Source organism: Ornithodoros turicata, chromosome 3 (genome assembly GCF_037126465.1).
Source record: "Ornithodoros turicata isolate Travis chromosome 3, ASM3712646v1, whole genome shotgun sequence".
Lineage (NCBI taxonomy): Eukaryota > Metazoa > Arthropoda > Arachnida > Ixodida > Argasidae > Ornithodoros > Ornithodoros turicata.
In genome coordinates, this window is record NC_088203.1 from 42,946,368 (window position 1) to 42,966,041 (window position 19,674).

Genomic DNA, 19,674 nt, shown 5'->3' on the forward strand with positions numbered 1-19,674 from the left:
TCTGTATTGCATTTGCATGAGGCAAATGAACGAAACACTGAAAGATATGACCTCAAAATGAGGAGCCAGCGTGGACCCGCCGCGTCAACGACGACGGAGGAAGAGAGTGTGTGTGCATGCAGGCACCCTAGCAACATTCGTTGCTGCTATCTATCTATCCATCCACAGAAGGAAACAGAGTTAGTGCAAAATTAGCCTCCCCATTGTTGACATGAACTGCAACAACCTGGGATGGGTTCATTGGGTAGTGAAGGTGCTAAACCAACTGAAATTCTTCACAGGATGAAAGCACAGTAGGGTGACTCGTGTGTCTTTGCAGCAGCAAACCCCAAGAATTTCACAGCCAACCATCAGCAGCAAAAGTCATGCTCACTATCACCTTGGTTGGAAATGAGTTGTTGAAATTGATCAAGTGCACGAGAGAGAGAGAGAAGATAATGAATGGGGCGCTAGGGGTGATACTCTACCCAGTTGCTGGTGGTGATGAGGGTAATGAAATAATGAACCCTTTCACAATTTGTGTCCAGCGTTGGTGGGCTGGATTCGGCCAGGGACTGAGCAATTTCGATAGAGAGAAGGAGCGAAAGTCCAGCTGACTCCCGGAGAGTGCGGCCTGGCAAGGTTGGTAGATCTTTAACGGCACTGCAGTGACAGCTCCTTCAGTGTGTCTTCACACTTGCAGATATGAAGGAGAAATCTAGCTCTGAACTCACTGAACTTGCTCTTTTATTTCACCATGAAGATTGATCGTAATGCAATGACCATACTTCTACTGAGACATCTTGATGACAAAGCACACGCTAAGGGGTAACTGTGCCGACATAACCTCAGACAACACAGCCAGTGGTGGGATTCAAACCTGCCACCTCTCTGTGTCCAGGTGGACCTTGGCTACCACCAATGAGCAGATGCTTTTATGCGATCGACCATATTGCTGGTGCTAATAGAGTTACAATAAAAGCTTGCCCCTCTGGAAGCTCCTCTAATTCTGTGATCTCCATTGGAGTGAGGAAGAGGCTGCCATCTGGATCCAGGCTCTGCTCCAGCAGCTCCAGTGATGATTTCATTTCATTCTGCAGGGCGTTTACCTTGTCTTCGATCCGTGACTTGAGCTGCGACACAGAGAGGATTAATAGCTCTAGAATTAATGACCACCCCGGGGTGTTATCATTACCCTGGAAAAGTGGATGCTGAAGATTTCGTGCTCACGATTCAGTGCCTTGCACTGCTCTGCAAGCTTTTGTTTCGATGCAGCCAGGCTCTTTGCCAGGGCCTTGTTTTTGCGAAGGCTCTGCTTGTGTTTCCTTTTCAGTGTGCCTGGAATACAAGATGTGCTACAATTAAGGATACGCATCGACCATCCTTTACAACATGCTCGCAAAATTACAAGAACACTCAGTATACATACGGTCACTTATTTATTATTATTATTCGGGACGCCAGCCAGTAAGCAGCATAGCGAGGATAGCCAGAAAAATGTTATGGGGAGAGTTCTATGGGAACTTTACCTGGGGGGTTCTAATAATAATAGTTAATTTATCACTTCCGCAAATGGGAGGAGGGAACAAAAAAGGACTTGACAGAGGCCCCAACTCCCAGCAGCAGCGTACAAACATCAGTCACAGGCTCTTGACACCAAAAATAAATATAAATCCACTAGAAAAGCCATGAGCATAATCAGTTCTAGACAAAGGAGATTTTTGCGATTTTACAACACATAGATAAATTATGGGCGTAGTACAATGTGGAAACACTCATTGCATGCATAGGTTGCATACCACATGTAATATACTAATTTTATTTATTTATTTGAAATACTACTGGCTTCCTCCTGGAAGCCTAAGTAGGAATGGGAAAAGACAACAAAACCGAACAATGACAGAATTGTACATCTATGCCAACTGCCCTGACAGCAACGACAGAAACTCAACTACAGTCTTCGCCGTGACAACCTCCTCCAGTAGGCTATTCCATTCCTCTACTGTCCTGGGGAAAAAAGATAATTTAAACGCGTCTATTCTACATTGGTATGGCTTTAACTGCAGAGCGTGTACACTATGAATAGATCTCTTTTCCTGGAACATAATGTACTGATCCCTATTAATATTAAGCTTATTTCTGAGGATAAGAAATAAAGTCTTGAGTCTTGCAATTTTACGTCTATTGACCAAATTCTCCAAATCCGCTTTGTAGTAAAGATCTGACACCGAACTCAGTCTCTCGTATCTATTAAAAATAAAGCGAAGTGCTCTCTTTTGGACTGCTTCAATTTTGGAAATATTTTTTACAGTTTACGGATCCCACACAACACCTGCGTATTCTAATACCGGTCTAACATGTTGAAGATTACGCTTTAAATACCAGAGCTTAGCGGAAGACTTCTGGACGATGCTGTCCACATGCAAATTCCATGTCAAATTATTTGAAATATTTACTGAAATATTGAAATAAGATATTTAAAATTACTAACAGTGGATAACGTACATGAATTAATCTGGTAATCGAAAAATAGTACTTTTTTTTTCCTAGTCACATTCATGCACACACACTTCTTCGGGTTTAAAACCATCTGCCAAGTGTGACACCAAGTCACAACCTTCTGTAGAGACTCATTTAACGAGACTTGATCTTCAACAGTTTTAACTTGGGAATAAATAACGCAATCATCTGCAAAAAGGCGGCAACGAACAAACACCCTTCATAATATCATTGATAAAAATTAAGAATAAAAGCGGCCCAAGAACTGACCCTTGCGGGACACCTGACAAAACGCGGGAGCAAGTCGACCGGGTTTGCTTTACTTCTACATATTGTTGTCTACCAGAAAGATAATCAGTTAGCCAGCTGATAATACATGGGTTAGAAATAATTTTACCAAGCTTCAGAAGCAATTTTTCGTGAGAGACTTTATCAAACGCCCAGGATAAATCTAGAAATATTACATCAACCTGACCACGAGAATTCACAATCTCCGCAAAATCATGTACGATTTCGATTAATTGAGTTACTGTGGAGACCCCCGCCCGAAATCCATGTTGAAATGGGTTAAAAAATTTATTCCCTTCGAGGAAGGATATTATATGTTTACTAATTATGTGCGCACGTCGGCAACAAGGAAACCGGTCAGTAATTACAAACATCCTCAACTCTGCCAGCCTTATAAATCGGCACAACTTTAGCAATCTTCCACTGTTGTGGGACTGATCCTGTTGATAGCGATTGCTTGGAATTCACTACACTGCTCCGCGTAACGTGATGAGAACGTATTGGGAATGTCGTCCGAACCTACCGCCTTTTTGTTATCAATGTTAACAGCTGAAAAATTCCATGTATCGATAACTCAATGTCTGGAAGCGAATATACGTTATCGTCAGTCAGGTCGAATGCCATCATCAATGGTGAACACAGAACAGAAGTAATCATTAACATATTCACAAATCACATTAGTGTCACTAATCACAGTACCGTCCACCTGTAACCTCTCAAGTGATTTTCGTGATGGGGATAAAAAAACGCCAAAACCTGGCCCGATCCTCTTTGAGAAATTTGTGCAGTGCCACATTATAAAAATGAAACTTGGCACGTCGCACTTGAGCCTTAAAGCACTCAATTTCTTAAAAGCATCACTATTCCCCTGACGGTTCCTTTTCCGTTCTCTATTTACCTTTCTTTTCAGATGAATAATGTCACGGGTGATCCACGGGTTATGTGTTTTTACCTTCTTTACTTTACGCGGAACGTACAAAGCCAAACAAGATTTAACAATATTAACAAATTCGTTCCACAGCGAATCCACCGTACAGTTCTAGTCTTCAAAAGTATCCATAAATGACCGAAATTTGAGGTCGAGAAAATCAAGTACACCTTCGTCTTGCGCATGACTGAAATCATAAAAAATACTGCGCTTACATTCAAAAGAGTCCCGATTACATTCAGCATTGAATACAACCAGTTTGTGATCAGAAATACCGTCATAAATTTCACAATTATACGGCTTATTCGTCATATTATTGGACACAAACACAAGATCAAGTAATGAACCCGACGATCCATGTAACCTGGTAAAATCTTTGACAACCTGACACAGGTTTAACTGAAAAATGTAATCAGAAAACAAATCTGTACTCTGACAGCCCCGCCTACCTATAGATAAAGCAGACCAATCGATGTTGGTCAAATTAAAATCACCTACCAATATAATCTGGTATTTTTTAGATAACGGAGAAAGGTAGCAAAACAACTTGTCGAGGACTCCTATCCCACTTTGAGGTGGTCGATAAACAACACCAACAATTGTTATCGGGCGGAAAGACAACAATTTGACCCAGACTGATTCCACTCCGCTGATATCAGGCAACCTGATATACGATATCTCTTTCTTCACGATAATTGCAGTACCCCCTCCTCTAGAATCTCTATCACAACGTTCGATATTAAATCCTTCAGGTATCACTTCCGAGTCATGCACACGATTATGTAACCACGTTTCCGTTATCGCGGTAATGTCTGGGTCATGGATAAGTAAAGTATTCTCAAGATCCGCAACCTTATTTAGTATGCTTCTTGCATTTAGGTTTATTAGCCTCAAATTACTGGATGTGGAGGACATTTGTCAGTTGTCACTTCGGGTAGAACTAACAGGTACTCTCTTATTCTGTCCAGAATCCCAGGTGAAAAATTCATTATTGATGCTTAGTTTCATGAAATGGAGTGACACTTTGTCCCCTTTCCGTCTATTTTCAATTGCACTGTCCCACAACTTCTGACTGATTTAGAAAAGTCCTCTGTGATAGAGATACTAGATCCCTTTAGCTTGAAACAGTTCTTAAAAACAGTAGTCTTCTCAGAGTAGTTAAACAGACGTAGAATGACGGGCCGATGTTTAGACTGAATCCGTCGGCCAAGACGATGGACACGTTCAATTGATGTCAAACTCACTCCCAAACGACCAAAAATTTCTTCCACAACCTTACTCAATAGGGGAGCCGGAGTTTCGTCAACGTCCTCTGACAATCCGTAAATAACAATGTTGTTCCTCCGGGAACGGTTTTCCAAGTCATCGACTTTCATTTCTAAAGACTGAACTTTCGCTTTCAAACCAGATATTTCTTTGTTACATTCCTCAACCAGCACTGATACCTTTCCAATTTCATCTAGCTTCAGTTCAATAGTGATGTGACTCTTTAGCGATGTTGTCACTCGTATAAAATCGCTTCTAACTGGCGCTGCTCCGCAGAGGAGAAAAACACGACTGCTCTCTTAGGAAGACAGACGAACACTACTTTATTGTACAACAGACGGAAATAGAAGTGCGTACATTGGGAGATATCACCAAGTCCAATTCGGTTAAAGTCACGTTCCAGGCCCCAACCTGCCGCGTATTCGGTTACATATGCGGTCTTCTGTTTATGTCTGGCCCTTAAGGTGTCGTCTAACAAGTGATTCATTCGTTGTTTCGTTTTTGTATCACCACAAGCAGAAAAAAGAAGAAAAAGAAAGGTAAAGGTATTCACACCAGTTTCACTATCTGAAATGTCCTGCCAGAGGTAAACAAATGGGGGGAGGGGTAAACCAATTGGGAACGACATCTAGGTTACCATGTGTTGCATTAGAGATATGATACACAAAACAGTGTAGGCCACAGGTAGAAAAATGGAGTGCAAACCCAATGTTGAGGCAGCAACTTTCACCCCGAGCAAGGTTTTTCGCACATTTTCAAAAATGTATTCCTTGTAACCGTGTCCCACTAAGCTCTTCTTTGACTAGAAATCCTTCCGCTCATTCAAAACGTCAATCTACAAATCCTTCAATTTATAAAAGACTTTCGAGAAATCTTGGCAATATACGCGCCGAGAGCTGCACAGCTATACAGAGACTACATTAGACTGCGTAAACAACACATCCAAAAAGGCCTTAATTAAAAATTTCTCAAGGTCCATATCGGAGCTTGCACTTGATGAAGCTAATTCCAGTCATTTCGCATAACATGAAAGAACTGATGTTCTGAGGCTGGAACAACATAGAAGAGACAAATACATACAAAGCCTCAATTTGCCTAAGAAATTAACGATGAAAGATTAAGATAAAGATTAAGATAAAGATTAAGATAAAGATTAAGATGAAAGAAAGGATTATTAGGGGACGGACCCAAAGTAGCCAAGACATTCTGACCTCGATATACGAACGGGCGTTATGAACGTACAGAGGACAGGCCAATGGACCGGAGGATAATGAAAGTTCCTCAGTACGTGCTGCCAAGGTCAAACATACAATGTCCCAACGCCACTACGTTCCACAAACATGATTCCCCATTTCCTGAAAGAATAATTCCGGCATTTACAGCCGCAATCCCAAAATTCGCGGACACCCCCCCGCCGGCGCACTCCGTCACTATACTCAGCCGCTATGCGGGAAGCTGCCTTACAGGATGTTCATTCAGTGGGAGACAGCGTTTATGCCAATTAGCAAAACAGAATAAAATTTTTAAGATGTCATCGCCTAATAGAGAAGAACACCATGTAAAGAACCCCTGGAGACATGAAAGGCACCAGCAGAATATATTATCCTAGTGCACCCTGGCCAAACGAATTTTAATGCATTGCTTCTATGGGGATTCCGTCGATTTTTGCACATCGCCCATGTTTAGACTACGATTTTTCGACAAAGGCAGTCAAATTCTGCAAATGTCATCGCCTATTTTCGTTCAGTACGTCCTCCAGGCCACATACCAACCACGGCACGATGTGTGAGTGTTAATCCTGATGCACCCAGGGCCTTCAAAGTCGCAACTCAGGCAGGGTTCCCCTCCTAGGCGCTCGACGGACTAAGTCCCAGTATTATCGTAATACGCATGCGCTGAGACTGTACGGCCGGTCTGAAGGAGTTCGAAACGAGAACTGTCATTTTTTCCAGAACTCGAAGTGGCTGACTGAACAGACTTTATTTTCAGTGAGTAATATACAAATGATACCGTCTTGTATTTTATATCGCTTTTATATTAAACTATACAACTTGATCAAACTGTGCATTTCAAGTGCCGTTTTGGAAGTGATTTTGTCAAACGCGACCTTTCAGGGTGCAACAGGAGAACAAGGTACGGGGTTCAAACCCCGTGATCGTGCTTTCACATATACATACACATATACATTACATTACAAAATCAGCTTAGGATATCTTTATTATCATCGTTATATCAAATGATATTAAGCCCCGAACTTGATGAAATTCGCCATTTGGCCGTTTTGGAAGCGATTTCGTCAAACGCGACCTCTCAGGGAGCAACAGGGGAAGACTGGAGTCTGATCTTACTTTCACGTATACATATTATAATATCAGCTTTAGACATCTTTAATATTATTTTTATATCGAATGATATTGAGCCCCGAAGTTGACGAAATTAGTCATTTAGCCATTTCGAGTGCCGTTTTGGAAGCCATTTTGTCAAACCTGACCTCTCAGGGTGCAACAGGGGAACAAGATACGGGGTTCAAACCTCGTGATCTTACTTTCACATATACTTACTACAGAATCAGCTTAGGACATCTTTAATATTATTTTTACATCCAATGATATTAAGCCCCGAAGTTGACGAAATTCGCCACTTTGCCATTTCAAGTGCCGTTTTGGAAGCGATTTTGTCAAACGCGACCTCTCAGGGTGCAACAGGGGAACAAGGTACTGGGTTCGAACCCCGTGATCTTCCTTTCACATACACATATTACAAAATTAGCTTAGGACATCTTTAATATTACTTTTATATCAAATGATATTAAGCCTCGAAGTTGACGAAATTGGCCATTTCGAGTGCCGGTTTGGAAGCCATTCTGTGAAACCCGACCTCTCAGGGTGCAACAGGGGAACAAGATACGGGGTTCAAACCCCGTGATCTTACTGTCACATATACATACTACAAAATCAGCTTAGGACATCTTTAATATTATTTTTATATCAAATAATATTAAGCCTCGAAGTTGACGAAATTTGCTACTTGGCCATTTCGAGTGCCGTTTTGGAAGCGATTTTGTCAAACGCGACCTCTCAGGGTGCGACAGGGGAACAAGGTACGGGGTTCAAACCCCGTGATCTTCCTTTCACATATACATATTACAAAATTAGCTTAGGACATCTTTAATATTATTGTTATATTGAATGATATTAACTCCCGAAGTTGATGAAATTGGCCAATGGCCATTTCGAGCGCCGGTTTGGAAGCCATTTTGTCAAACCCGACCTCTGAGGGTGCAACAGAGGAACAAGATACGGGGTTCAAACCCCGTGATCTTACTTTCACATATACATGATACAAAATTAGTTTAGGACATCTTTAATATTATTTTTATATCAAATGATATTAAGCCCCGAAGTTGAGGAAATTGGCCATTTGGTCATTTCGAGTGCCGGTTTGGAAGCCATTTTGTCAAACCCAACCTCTCAGGGTGCAACAGGGGAACAAGATATGGGGTTCAAACCCCGTGATCTTACTTTCACATATACATATTACGAAATTAGCTTTGGACATCTTTAATATTATTTTTATATCAAACGATATCAAGCCCCGAAGTTGACGAAATTGGCCATTTGGCCATTTCGAGTGCCGGTTTGGAAGCCATTTTGTCAAACTCAACCTGTCATGGTGCAACAGGGGAACAAGGTACGTGGTTCAAACTCCATGATCTTAGTTTCAGATATACACATTAGAAAATCAGCTTTGGACATCTTTAATACTATTGTTGTATAAAAATATATTAAGCCCCGAAGTTGATGAAATAGGCCATTTGGCCGTTTCGAGTGCCATTTTGGAAGCGATTTTTAAAACGCGCCCTCTCAGGGTGCAACAGGGGAACAAGATACGGGGTTCAAACCCCGTGATCTTACTTTCACATATGCATACTACAAAATCAGCTTAGGACGCTTTTTGCTTAGGGAGTGTCGTTTCGGAAGCAGATTCTTCAAACGCGACTTCTCAATGTACGGCCTGGCACCAGGATTAAAGGGGATTCGCACGTTTTAAAGGGCTCGATCTGCTGCCGAACGTTGCGGTATCCTCTGTTACAATCCCAGTACAAGCCGTTCATAGTATCTTTTTGGCACAACGATACAAGTCATTTGAGTCATTGTAAAGGGCCCTGCTGCCGCCTTTTCCAAATTTTGCGGTGCTTCCGATGCAATCACAGGAGAGGGGCATAACATAAGCTGTCTCGTCTTTATAGGTGTGTAAAATGTCGGCCACCATGATTAAAAGGGTTTTTGTCCGTTTTAAAGGGCTCTGCTGTAGCCTTTTATGGAGTTTGCGGCCGCATCCGTTATAATTCCAGTAGAACGGCAATAGCATGCATAACCCGTTGCGAATACTTATATGACTTTGGAACTATGATACAAGGGGTATCGACCGTTTTGAAGGGCTCTGCTGCCGCATTTTCCGTATTTTGCGGTAGTCTCTGTTACAATCCCAGTAGAACGGCATTGCACAAGCCATTGATGACATGTCATCGGCAGCATGATACAAGGGGTCTCGCCCGTGCTGAAGAGCTATGCTGCATCCTTTTCCCGATATTTGCGGTCGCCTGTGTTATGATCTCGGTAGAATGACATAGTATAAGTTGTTGATAATATGACTGTGACAGCATGACACAAGGGGTTTTGCTCGTTTAAGAGGGCTCTGCTGCCACGTTTGCCGAATTTGGCGATCGCCTGTGTTATAACTCCAGCAGAATAGGATTGCACCCAAGACACTGGTAACTTTCTTTCTTTCGCTCCATGATACAGGGAGTTTCGCCCGTTTTATAAGGCCTTGCTGCTGCCGTATCCAAATTATGCGGTCTCCTCTTGCGCAATTCCTGTAGAAAGGCACAGCGTAAGCCGTCATTAATATGCCTTTGATACCATGATACAAGGGGTTTTGTACGTTTTAAAGGACTCTGCTGCTGCCTTTTCCGCATTTGGTGGTCGCTTCTGTTGCAATCCCTGTAGAAGAGCATCATAATGCGTTGATAATATCTGTTTGGAACCATGATTAAAGAGGTTTTGCCCGTTCTAAACGGCTCTGCTGCGGTCTTTTGCGGATTTTGCGGTCGCCTCCGTTACAATCCCAGTGGGAAGGGCAATAGCATAAGCCGTCTCGAATATGCCTTTGACACCATGATACAAAGGGTTTTGCCCATTTTAGAGGGCTCTGCCGGCACGTGTTCCAAATTTTGCGGTCACCACTGTCAAAATCCCAGTACAAGGGCCTAGTATAAGTCGTTGATAATGGCTTCGCTATGCAGAATATACCAGTGACTCTTTGTGGTGTATTCCATGGATGACCCTGCCATCATCGGGGTTGCAGAAAGGTTACTTTTTACTTTTCTCAAAGAAGTTGGCAAGTGATGCAATGTTTCAGAAGGATACTGTGGTGGTGGTGGTGATGGTGAAAGGGCTTGCCGTTGTCGGCCTCACGTATATGGGCAACGTCACGACTGACGCCCTGGGGAAATGTGCGTCCTGGGCAGACTTCTAGGGTCACTGTGGGTCATCTCTTGCAGGTCGAGGTGTAAGCATACCATGGACTTGTGTGCTGCACTTCGAGAAAAATTGGTTGATTAACATGAACAGTGAAATTCAAACGGCTTCGTAACGGATATGTTCTCAAGCGGTGAACCACCCCAGGCCATAGTCATGAACTATTTGTTGTTGTTGTTGTAACGGATATGTATTTTCATCTATCTATTTTCATCATCGATGTGTAAGCATACCATGGACTTGTTTATGCGTGCTGCACTTCGAGAAAAATTGGTTGATTAACATGAACAGTGAAATTCAAACGGCTTCGTAACGGATATGTTCTCAAGCGGTGAACCACCCCAGGCCATAGTCATGAACTATTTGTTGTTGTTGTTGTAACGGATATGTATTTTCATCTATGATGTCTTTTCCTCAGACTTTAGCACCAGTGCTCGTAGGTGTCTGTCGCCGTGTAAATGTTCGGACTGCCGGCGATTTGCTGTGCAAGTTCACTTTTGTGCCCCGTATCTTGGCAAGTTTTTTTCCTTGCCGTCGCGGCTCTCTCACGCTGAATTCAAACGGAAGGTATCAGCCTTTGGTCCGTTGCGCAACTCGTATCAGCAGCGAAGAGGAACGACAATTTCTTCTTTGTCATTGTTGTTGCGGCTGGCACTATCATCAATGCGCATAGAAGCTAAGATGCGGTACCCGGCGTGATAAGATGTCTGCGTGATTTGGAGTGGAGAGAACCATGGGGTGGTATATCTATATGGATACCTATCTATGCGTATATGCATTGGTGGCCAAGGTGTATCGGGAAATCTCATGAATTACAGGGAAGTGGTTGGAAAAATTAAGGGGAGTGTACACCTCCCTGGGGGGTGAGGGTAATGACCCTGGAAGGGACCGCAATTATAGCAAAGTACCTTAGCGTAAACAGCTGAGCGGTATAGTTATTAGGCATTCGCATATACAATTCGTCAATGAGAAACTTCACTTGACACACCAGCAGAGACAAATGAGCTTCTTTTCCAAATTAGACATTGAAAATTTGAAAGGCGTTGCAAGTTCTTCGTACATAGTTCTTCACGAACGATTATCCCAACGTTCAGGAGCACTGAAATTGTCGGTTTACACACTGTATTGCTGATTTTGCTTGCATTTTCAACGTGAAAAAGAAAAAGGAAATCAGGGAAAGAGAAATAATTAAAAATATTCACACAATGACCCTCGAACTACTCCATCTATTTTTTTTCTATTTTTTTTTTTCACTGCGCCTCTCTGTGCTCAGTATACAGTTTTTCGCGCATGATATCCGGAGAGGCTGCTGCTATGCTGTAAGCCCATAAACTTTGTGTAATAATTAAGATGATGTCATTCTCTGCACTTGTCTCCACTATAACTTCTCAATTATCATATAACTTACAGTGTAGCTTATCAAAATGCACGTTCAGACCAGATCGCTAATCGCTATAACTACTAGCTGAGGTTCATGAGTCACAAGAACTGCTCGAATGTGAATGTCCTTCCTAACGTCGACAGGAGCAACACTACATCGAGCAAGGGTAAAAACAATGCCTGAAAACCTGGTTTCATTCCGAATTCTTCATTATTGGTGTGCGCGCGCGTGTGTGTGTGTGTGTGTGGGGGGGGGGGGGGGGGGGGCAGCTTTATTCTATTTAGTGGTCAAGAGCCCTCGGGACACAGAATAGCTGACTGCAAGCCATGCACATGCGGCCCGCGTGTGTGAGAGCCCTGATTGCCCTGATCTAAGCATTACTTCATCTTAAGCGAGAAATAATGTGTTCTCGAGGGCGCGTAGCACTTGTTTAGCGTTATCTCCAAAGCTGGTATTTAGTTGTGCTCCAAAATATCTGGTCCAAAGAAGTCGCGTTTGATCAAACTATTGCCACTCGCATCGCCACAGCACTCGCAGACGCCAAACTGTCCGTATCTTCCATTTCATTTAGTAATAACTCTGGATATAAACGTGATATCGAAGATGTCATAACTTAATTACGTAGTCTGTGTATCCGTGCTTAATAGCTATGAGTCCGCGGCCCATACCTGGTTCCCTTGCCAGAGCCCGCGAAGTAGCGTTTGGTCAAATCATTCATTTTCAAGCGACCAAAGAACAAACAGGAGACAAGATCAGACACAAGTCGCTCTGTTGTTGTTTCGTGTTTGTTCTTTGGTCGCTTGTGTATTTACACCAACCAGCCCAATCTACAGGGTGTCCCAGAAAACGTGTCATTGAATTATAATAAAAAAACTACGCCACCTAGAATCATGCGGTCAACAGCATTTGTTCTTATTAGGTTTTTGCCACCTCCTAATGTGAATGTCATGTACTTCAAGCTTAATTATGTAAATATTTGCAAACTGAACTCAGAAATTTGCCAAGTAAAGGTCACTTTTTTACCCCACCAATATGAACAGCGTGTCAAATTCACTCAAATTCATGATAATTCACAATGATATTCCCGAGCTATCCCATAGGAAAAAATAGCCGAATATCATGCTTTTCGGAGCACCGGACCATAGCGCGCGATGACTTTTTGAGCGCAATCGCTCTCAGTGCGACGAAAGGAGGTTCCGAAGCCAGCCCACAGAATGATAGTAGAAAAAGTAACAGTTCCTAAAATTGGGAGAGGGAAAGCATTATCCCAGCGAAAGTCGGACGTGATAAGCCGTGCCTGTTTTATCTCTTTCTGCGATGTCGGGGAGGGCTGGGTTTCCAACCTCCTTTCGTCGGACTGACAAAGATTGCGCTGAAAAATTCATCATGCGCTATTCTGTGCGACCTCCGTAGAGCATGATGTTCGGCTATTTTTTCCGATGGGATAGCTTCTGAATATCCCTGTCACTTATCATTAATTTGACTAAATTAGACACGCTCTTCACATTTTTGGGGTAAAAAAGTGACATTTGCTAGGCAAATTTCCGACTTAAGATCGCAAAAATTTACATAATTAAACTTACGTTACACGACATTCACATCAGGAGGTGGCAAAAACCCAATAAGAACAAATGCCATTGACCGCATGACTCTAGGTGGTGTAGTTTTTTTATTATAATTCAATGACACGTTTTCTGGGACACCCTGTATATACTTCAGACATTTTGCCAAATCGTCGCCCAAGAGGCACTCACTGGCACCAATTTGTCAGTTTCCTCTATTTTAGCTCGTAATAACTCTTGATACCAATTTGATACTGATGGTATCATCATATAATTACGTAGTCTGTGTATCGTCTGCGGACCGTAGCTGCTGTCCTTGCTGTACTCTTAGAACTCGCATTTAATGAATTTGTCGTCCAGAAGGCTATCACAGGCGCCAACCTGCCAATTTCATCCGGCAATCTCCCGATATCTGGAAAGTCTCATGCTCGTCCCCACAGTTATACATCACGTCTTATTCTTTATCTTATGGGAATGCTCCCGGGCGTGTTATCGGTGTTGTTATCAGGTCGGGGCGCGAAAAGGGAATTGTTCGCCTCAGATATGTTCTCCTCTCCCTGCCCAAATCTGTTCCTCCTCACGTACTCACGCACCACCCTGTAAACTTAGCTTCCTTGCGTAGTCCTCTGCTATCAGGTCAAGCCGGGTTTCAGAGGGGGTGTCCCTGAATGCTGCTCTTGAACGGTTGTGAGTTTGGACCAGGTCTCCGAGATGGAATCATCTTGCCATTCCAAGAGAAGGCGTTCAGCCCTGACAGCCGGTGACAAGCGTGATATAAGCTGTTGGAAACAGTCTCATCCGCGCGCGATACGGTACTTTGAGGACCGGGTGGATGAGTCAAGTGTCAGACTTCTGTCATCTCTTCTAATCAGGATAGACCCTGCAGAAAGTATGGTGCAAAGCAAATTTCCCGAGTCCCTCGGACTTGACCCAGATAGTGACTCCAGACCCGGACATTGGCCCTTCTTGGAAGTCTCCATCTTGAGATCTTGCCGGGTGTGTACTAATCCTTGGCCAGTGAGGGTTCTATTATGTGTGCCCTGACGCGGTCACGCCGAATTCTGACCTCGCCGAGCAGGGACCTGCTAGAACTTTGCTTTGTTCTGGGTCAAATATACTTAGTGGCATAGGCGCCGATTGCGGGGGCCCTTGCCCCCCCCCCTTCCCCCGGAACATGAACTAAGGGGGGGCACCGCCTCTCCCGGGAAGTCCCGTTAAGAGGCTGACACGAACCTTTCGGGTCAAAAGAGCAAAGAGGCAGCAATCCCAAAAATGCATCTTGCAATTTGTAAAATATGTATCCGTGCATCATACTCATTATGACAGTAGAAGGTGAGGCGAAGAAACACAGAGGATGACACAACACATAGCCTGAATTTCGCCCAAAGCAATCGGATCCATGAAACGAAGGAGTCGAATAGGTACCAGCAGCTGCCAGTGAGGTGTAACGGTAGGATCTTCGGAACGCACATCCGTTGGGAGTGGGTTCAACTCCGGCTGCTCCATTTAATTGACCATGTTAAGGAAGAGGTGGATAAACAGCTGGGCTCGTGCTAATCCCCGAGCTAAGAGGGTGTGCATTATTATTCCTTTTGGGTTTTAGTTCAGTAAACGTTTTGCTCTGGCTCAGATCGTCTGGCTCTTCCTCTACACAAATTTGGTGCCGAAACCCGGGAACCCCTGCTAGGGACTTGAGAGTGGAGGACATTCACAGGCCAGCGCGATGACGGAGGCGTCACAGGAATCGACTTCGAGGGTTATTCTCCTGCAAAAGAGGAAGTCGTTTCGGCAGAGATTGACCACTGTACTGAATGAAGCCGAGCAAGCTATGCAGGTCGTTGAAAGCTCTCAGGATCACACCACTCGTTGTGAGGTACTGCTTGAGCGCATCGTCAAATTCTCCGCCAGCCTGGATGACGTGGACAGAAAGTTGGAGCCTATGTTTACAGTCAAAGAGGTTGAAGCGGAACTGGAGAGAATGATCGACTATCAAGACCGGGTAACCACCATCACCTGCTTACTGAAGAAACATATCGTCGCACAGTCTTTGAGAGCTGCTTCCATACTGGAGTCCAGAAATCCTGGTGAGCTGGCGCTTCCCATTGGAGAACGTAGTCGAACTGTAGGAGATGGCCGTAACAGACCACAGTTACCGAAGTTGGAACTACTCAAATATAATGGCAGTCAAGAACACTGGCAGGAATTTTGGATAAGGTTCGAGTCCCTGGTAGACGGCAATGCTTCCTTGTCGAACAACGAGAAGATGTCCTACCTGACAGCGGTTCTTACTGGCGAGGCTGCAGCTTCAATAAAGGGCCTCCAGCTGACGGGAGATATATATGGCACTGCGGTCAAGATAATTAAGGAAAGATTTGGAAATCCAAACATGCTGGTACAGTTTAATCTGAAGCGGTTGCTAGGTCTTCAGCCAGTACGCTCCTCCCGCAATGTTCTCGAACTGAGACGTCTTCACGACACAGTGAATGTTCATACGAGGAGTTTAGAAGCGCTGGGTACTACCTCAAAGTCATTTTGCTCTCTACTGTTTCCTGTTCTACAACAAGCGGTTCCGCAAGATATGATTCTCAGCTTCCAGAGGAATGTTCACGGCGACGAACAATTGCTTGGAACTACCATCGTCAGAAGATCGGTATGAGATACTTCTCACGTGCTAGACTTTATCAAGAGGGAAGCGGAGTGCAGGGAGCAACTGCCACTGGCTACAGGGGACAGTGTCTACGACACGAGGAGGCCTATTCCGACGATCCAGAGGAAGTTACGGCAAACTTCTTCTGAAGGACTGCCGTCCGCCTCCGCTCTTGGCGTTGAAGCCAGGAAACAGACTACCGCTCGTGACAAGACGGAGCCCTGCTTCTTTTGCGGAAATGATCACGAGATGCTGAATTGCAACTTACAAGCAAATGTGGCAGAGTTAGAAGAAAGGCTTCGTAGCAGCCACAGATGCTTCGGATGCGGCAAGCAGTATCATACATAAAGCCTCCAACTTTCCGCGATTCCGCGAAATTTCGTGGAAATGGCGATCTTCCGCAGAATCGCCTTTTTTCCGCGGAAATTCCGCGGAATGCTGTAATTCACTCTGCAATTAATAATTTATGCTCCGTTAGTCAATAATGCCTATTAGATCTATCAAAGCCCTTCGCTAAAAAAAGCCTCGTGCTAAAAAAAAACCTTGCTTCGAGCGATGCCTGCAAACGGCGCCGACAGCAGACGCGCGACCAGCGCGAGTCACATGGCACGGTTCTCCTCTCCCCGCGTGTTGTAAAGAAATGAGAAAGGGTCAGCGCGCACGTGCATTCGGGGAACGGTGGAGAACGAACGCCTTCCTATTCGTACGATGTTATGTCGCACCTTAGCAAGAAAACTGCGCGGGATCGCGCTCGTGAATACAGAAACGCCGGATTCTATGAGGACGGAGGCATCCTTTTTTGCAAGGTGTGTGCTAAGTCTGTCGACCATTGACGACCACGTAATGAGCAACAGGCACCGCATGAACGCCTACAAGTTGAAGCGACGGCAGGAAGAAACGCAGCGAGGCAATAACGTTGCTGCTGGTTGTTCTGGACTGCAACAGCGTGATGTAAGATTGCAGATGCTGGACTCTGTGGTCACAGCCCGGGAAGCAAGAATGGACGTTGTTACGGAATTTCTGGAAGCACTCATTGCTGCTAATATTCCGCTGGAAAAGGTTGGACGCCCCCAAATAAGGAATTTCTTGGAGACGCGAGTTACCAACGGCGGGTCGATACCGGGGCCGAACGCACTTCGCCGTCGAATTCCAGAACTGTTCGAGAAACACGAAGCTTGGCTTAAAGGCGTGCTGCGTGGGTCGACAGTATCGGTGGTGGTCGACGAAAATAACGTGGTTAACAGAAAATAAAAGTGTGTTCATCTCTTTGAGGTACTGACTGGCTTGATTTGAGTGCATCTGCTTCGAGACATGCATTTGTGCCACACTTGCAGAATGGCGCGGAATTCGCGATTTTTACTCGCGGACGCCCGCGGATTTGACATTGGAGCCCCGTGGAAAAATTAATTTTCCGCCACAGAAAGTTGGAGCCTTTAATCATACAGCAAAGGTCTGCCGATCATTTCGTAGCCTCAAATGCAGAAAATGTAATGGACGACACTTAACTGTGCTGTGCAAGCAGAAGAGTACAGTACCAAGGCCTGGAGGGATGGTACTCGCAAGTGGCAATAACGTACAGGTTCGCGACAGGACATAGTCCTGCTGCAGACTGCGCAAGTAGTCGTTTGCGCGGCCAGAGGGAAAGAGAAGTGCGTCTGTATCCTCATAGATGGGGGAAGTCAAAGAAGTTTCGTTAAGCGAGCACTGTCCAAGAAGTTGCAATTACCGACTGTTGGGAAAGAGCATGTGGTAATCAATACGGTAGGCAAGGCTGGAACCGAATCGTTGCATCTTAGGGTGAAAGTCAGGCTTCGGTCGCAGTATACTTCCGAGGAAGTTTGCATTGAAGCTCTTGAGATACCAGAAATCTGCATCAGCAATCTTCCTAATATTGACCGTAAATCTCTTGCTCAGCTCAAGTCCGAGGGAATGTCTTTAGCAGATGAGGCTACGTTCGCTGACACGTCACCTGAAATACTGATACTGATACTTGAAAAACAAGTGTGAGGTGGACAATGTCTGCTCCCACGTGGACCCAGCATCAGAGACAAAAGCCGACCGGCTTACAAAGCCATATACCCCAAAAATGAAGACCACGTGCCCATGATTCCCACTTAATTTTGGGCTAAAAATTCGAGGGTATTCCAATGGTCTTTAAGGTTCAGCTGTCATTTTGCCTGGGATATAAAACATGGTTCATGGCCAGGACTTGAAAATTTTGCAAAACCTTTCGTAAGCTACAGGTATTACAAAACAGTCTATACATGGGCACAGAATGCAGAAGTCATCTGATCCATAGGTGGAAAGCAATGCATTACATTTGTATAATGAGTAATCGTAATGCATTACAATTCGGGAAAAGTCATCAGTAATAGTAGTGCATTACATTTTGACCTAGTAATCCATCATGGCATCACTCATTGCTCTCCTGGCACTACTCCCCTCTCATGCGCAAGGCACAGAGTCATAGTGTATCGTTACTGAATAAAGTTTTTCTAAATTCGCGGAGGAAAAAGTTGCTAGGTTTACCCTTAGACGAATCACGAGGCGTGTCCTGAGGATCTTCATGAGGCGCATCCTGAGGATGTTCATGAGCAGGTGGCTGCTCGAAGTCTAAAGGTGTCACCGACCAGACTGATTGGTTACCAAGCACGTCTGACTTTTGTGAGGACGTGGAGGGACGTGGCTCTGCAGATGTCGTCTGTTGGATCCTCTTGGAATTCCTCCGGTTGCCCAAACTCAAACGGAATGGAGACGTGCCGGGTGCAATGCTTCTTCCGGATCTTCCCCTTCGAGACGGTTTTGGGGGACAGGTGGGGGTGCTGGTCTGCACATCTGTAAGGGAACAACACTTATTTAAAGCGGCACTAAAATGTAAAAACAACTTGCTCTCAAATGAAAGCCCGTGTTTCAATTAGTATAATGCAAGCAAAACTAGTTGACACAGCGTGACCGTTTAGGCGGCGAATGGTATCCCCAGGAGGGCAAAGATTGGCGCCATCCAATGAGACAGCAGGAAAAGCGCGCGCATGCCTATCGTGGCCATGTGGATTTGTAACGGGTCCGATCATAGTGTTCCGTATATGTGCATTTTTCAATACCAATTCACTGAATTGTAGCTCACAGTAGTTCTCGCGAATGTTCCAACACCAACATTTATCTTCACGTGCTTCGGACAGTGATGCAGGTCCACTTTGCAACACGGACTATGTTTTTCGCCGGGACTGCTCCATGTTGTGGCACGTGCAGTATGGACTAAAAGCACCGATGCACGAGCTGAAACGACGTTCACTGCTTAGCGCCGAAGCAAGAAAGAGTCCAGTATAATTGGATTGTAGCTCCATAACGGAATCCAAGTTTTGAATTATGATAACAAGCAGTGATGGCCAGTAGTTAACTACATGTAGTTAAACTACCTGATTGTAGTTAAAAGGTAGTTATCCACTACTTGCAGAAATGTAGTGGCAACTACTAGTTAAACTACTATTTCGAGTAGTTAGGTTACTGCAGGCGCCAACTACTTCTGATTTAGCTGCAAGCTTTATGGCACGATTGTGCTTCCGACTTTTACCTTGAGCTACTTG

General features: G+C 44.4%; 1 protein-coding gene across 3 annotated transcripts in view; it reads right to left on the reverse strand.

Moving 5' to 3' along the window:
- Positions 1-19,674, reverse strand: part of LOC135388444 (uncharacterized) — a 79,871-nt gene that overhangs the window by 31,342 nt on the left and 28,855 nt on the right. For all 3 annotated transcript variants that reach the window (XM_064618017.1, XM_064618016.1, XM_064618015.1), the window contains exons 6-8: positions 18,620-18,925; positions 1,175-1,317; positions 967-1,112 (exon numbers count right to left, since the gene is read on the reverse strand). In XM_064618017.1, the coding sequence (XP_064474087.1) occupies positions 967-1,112; positions 1,175-1,317; positions 18,620-18,925 (595 nt within the window). The remainder of the gene's footprint in view (positions 1-966; positions 1,113-1,174; positions 1,318-18,619; positions 18,926-19,674) is intronic.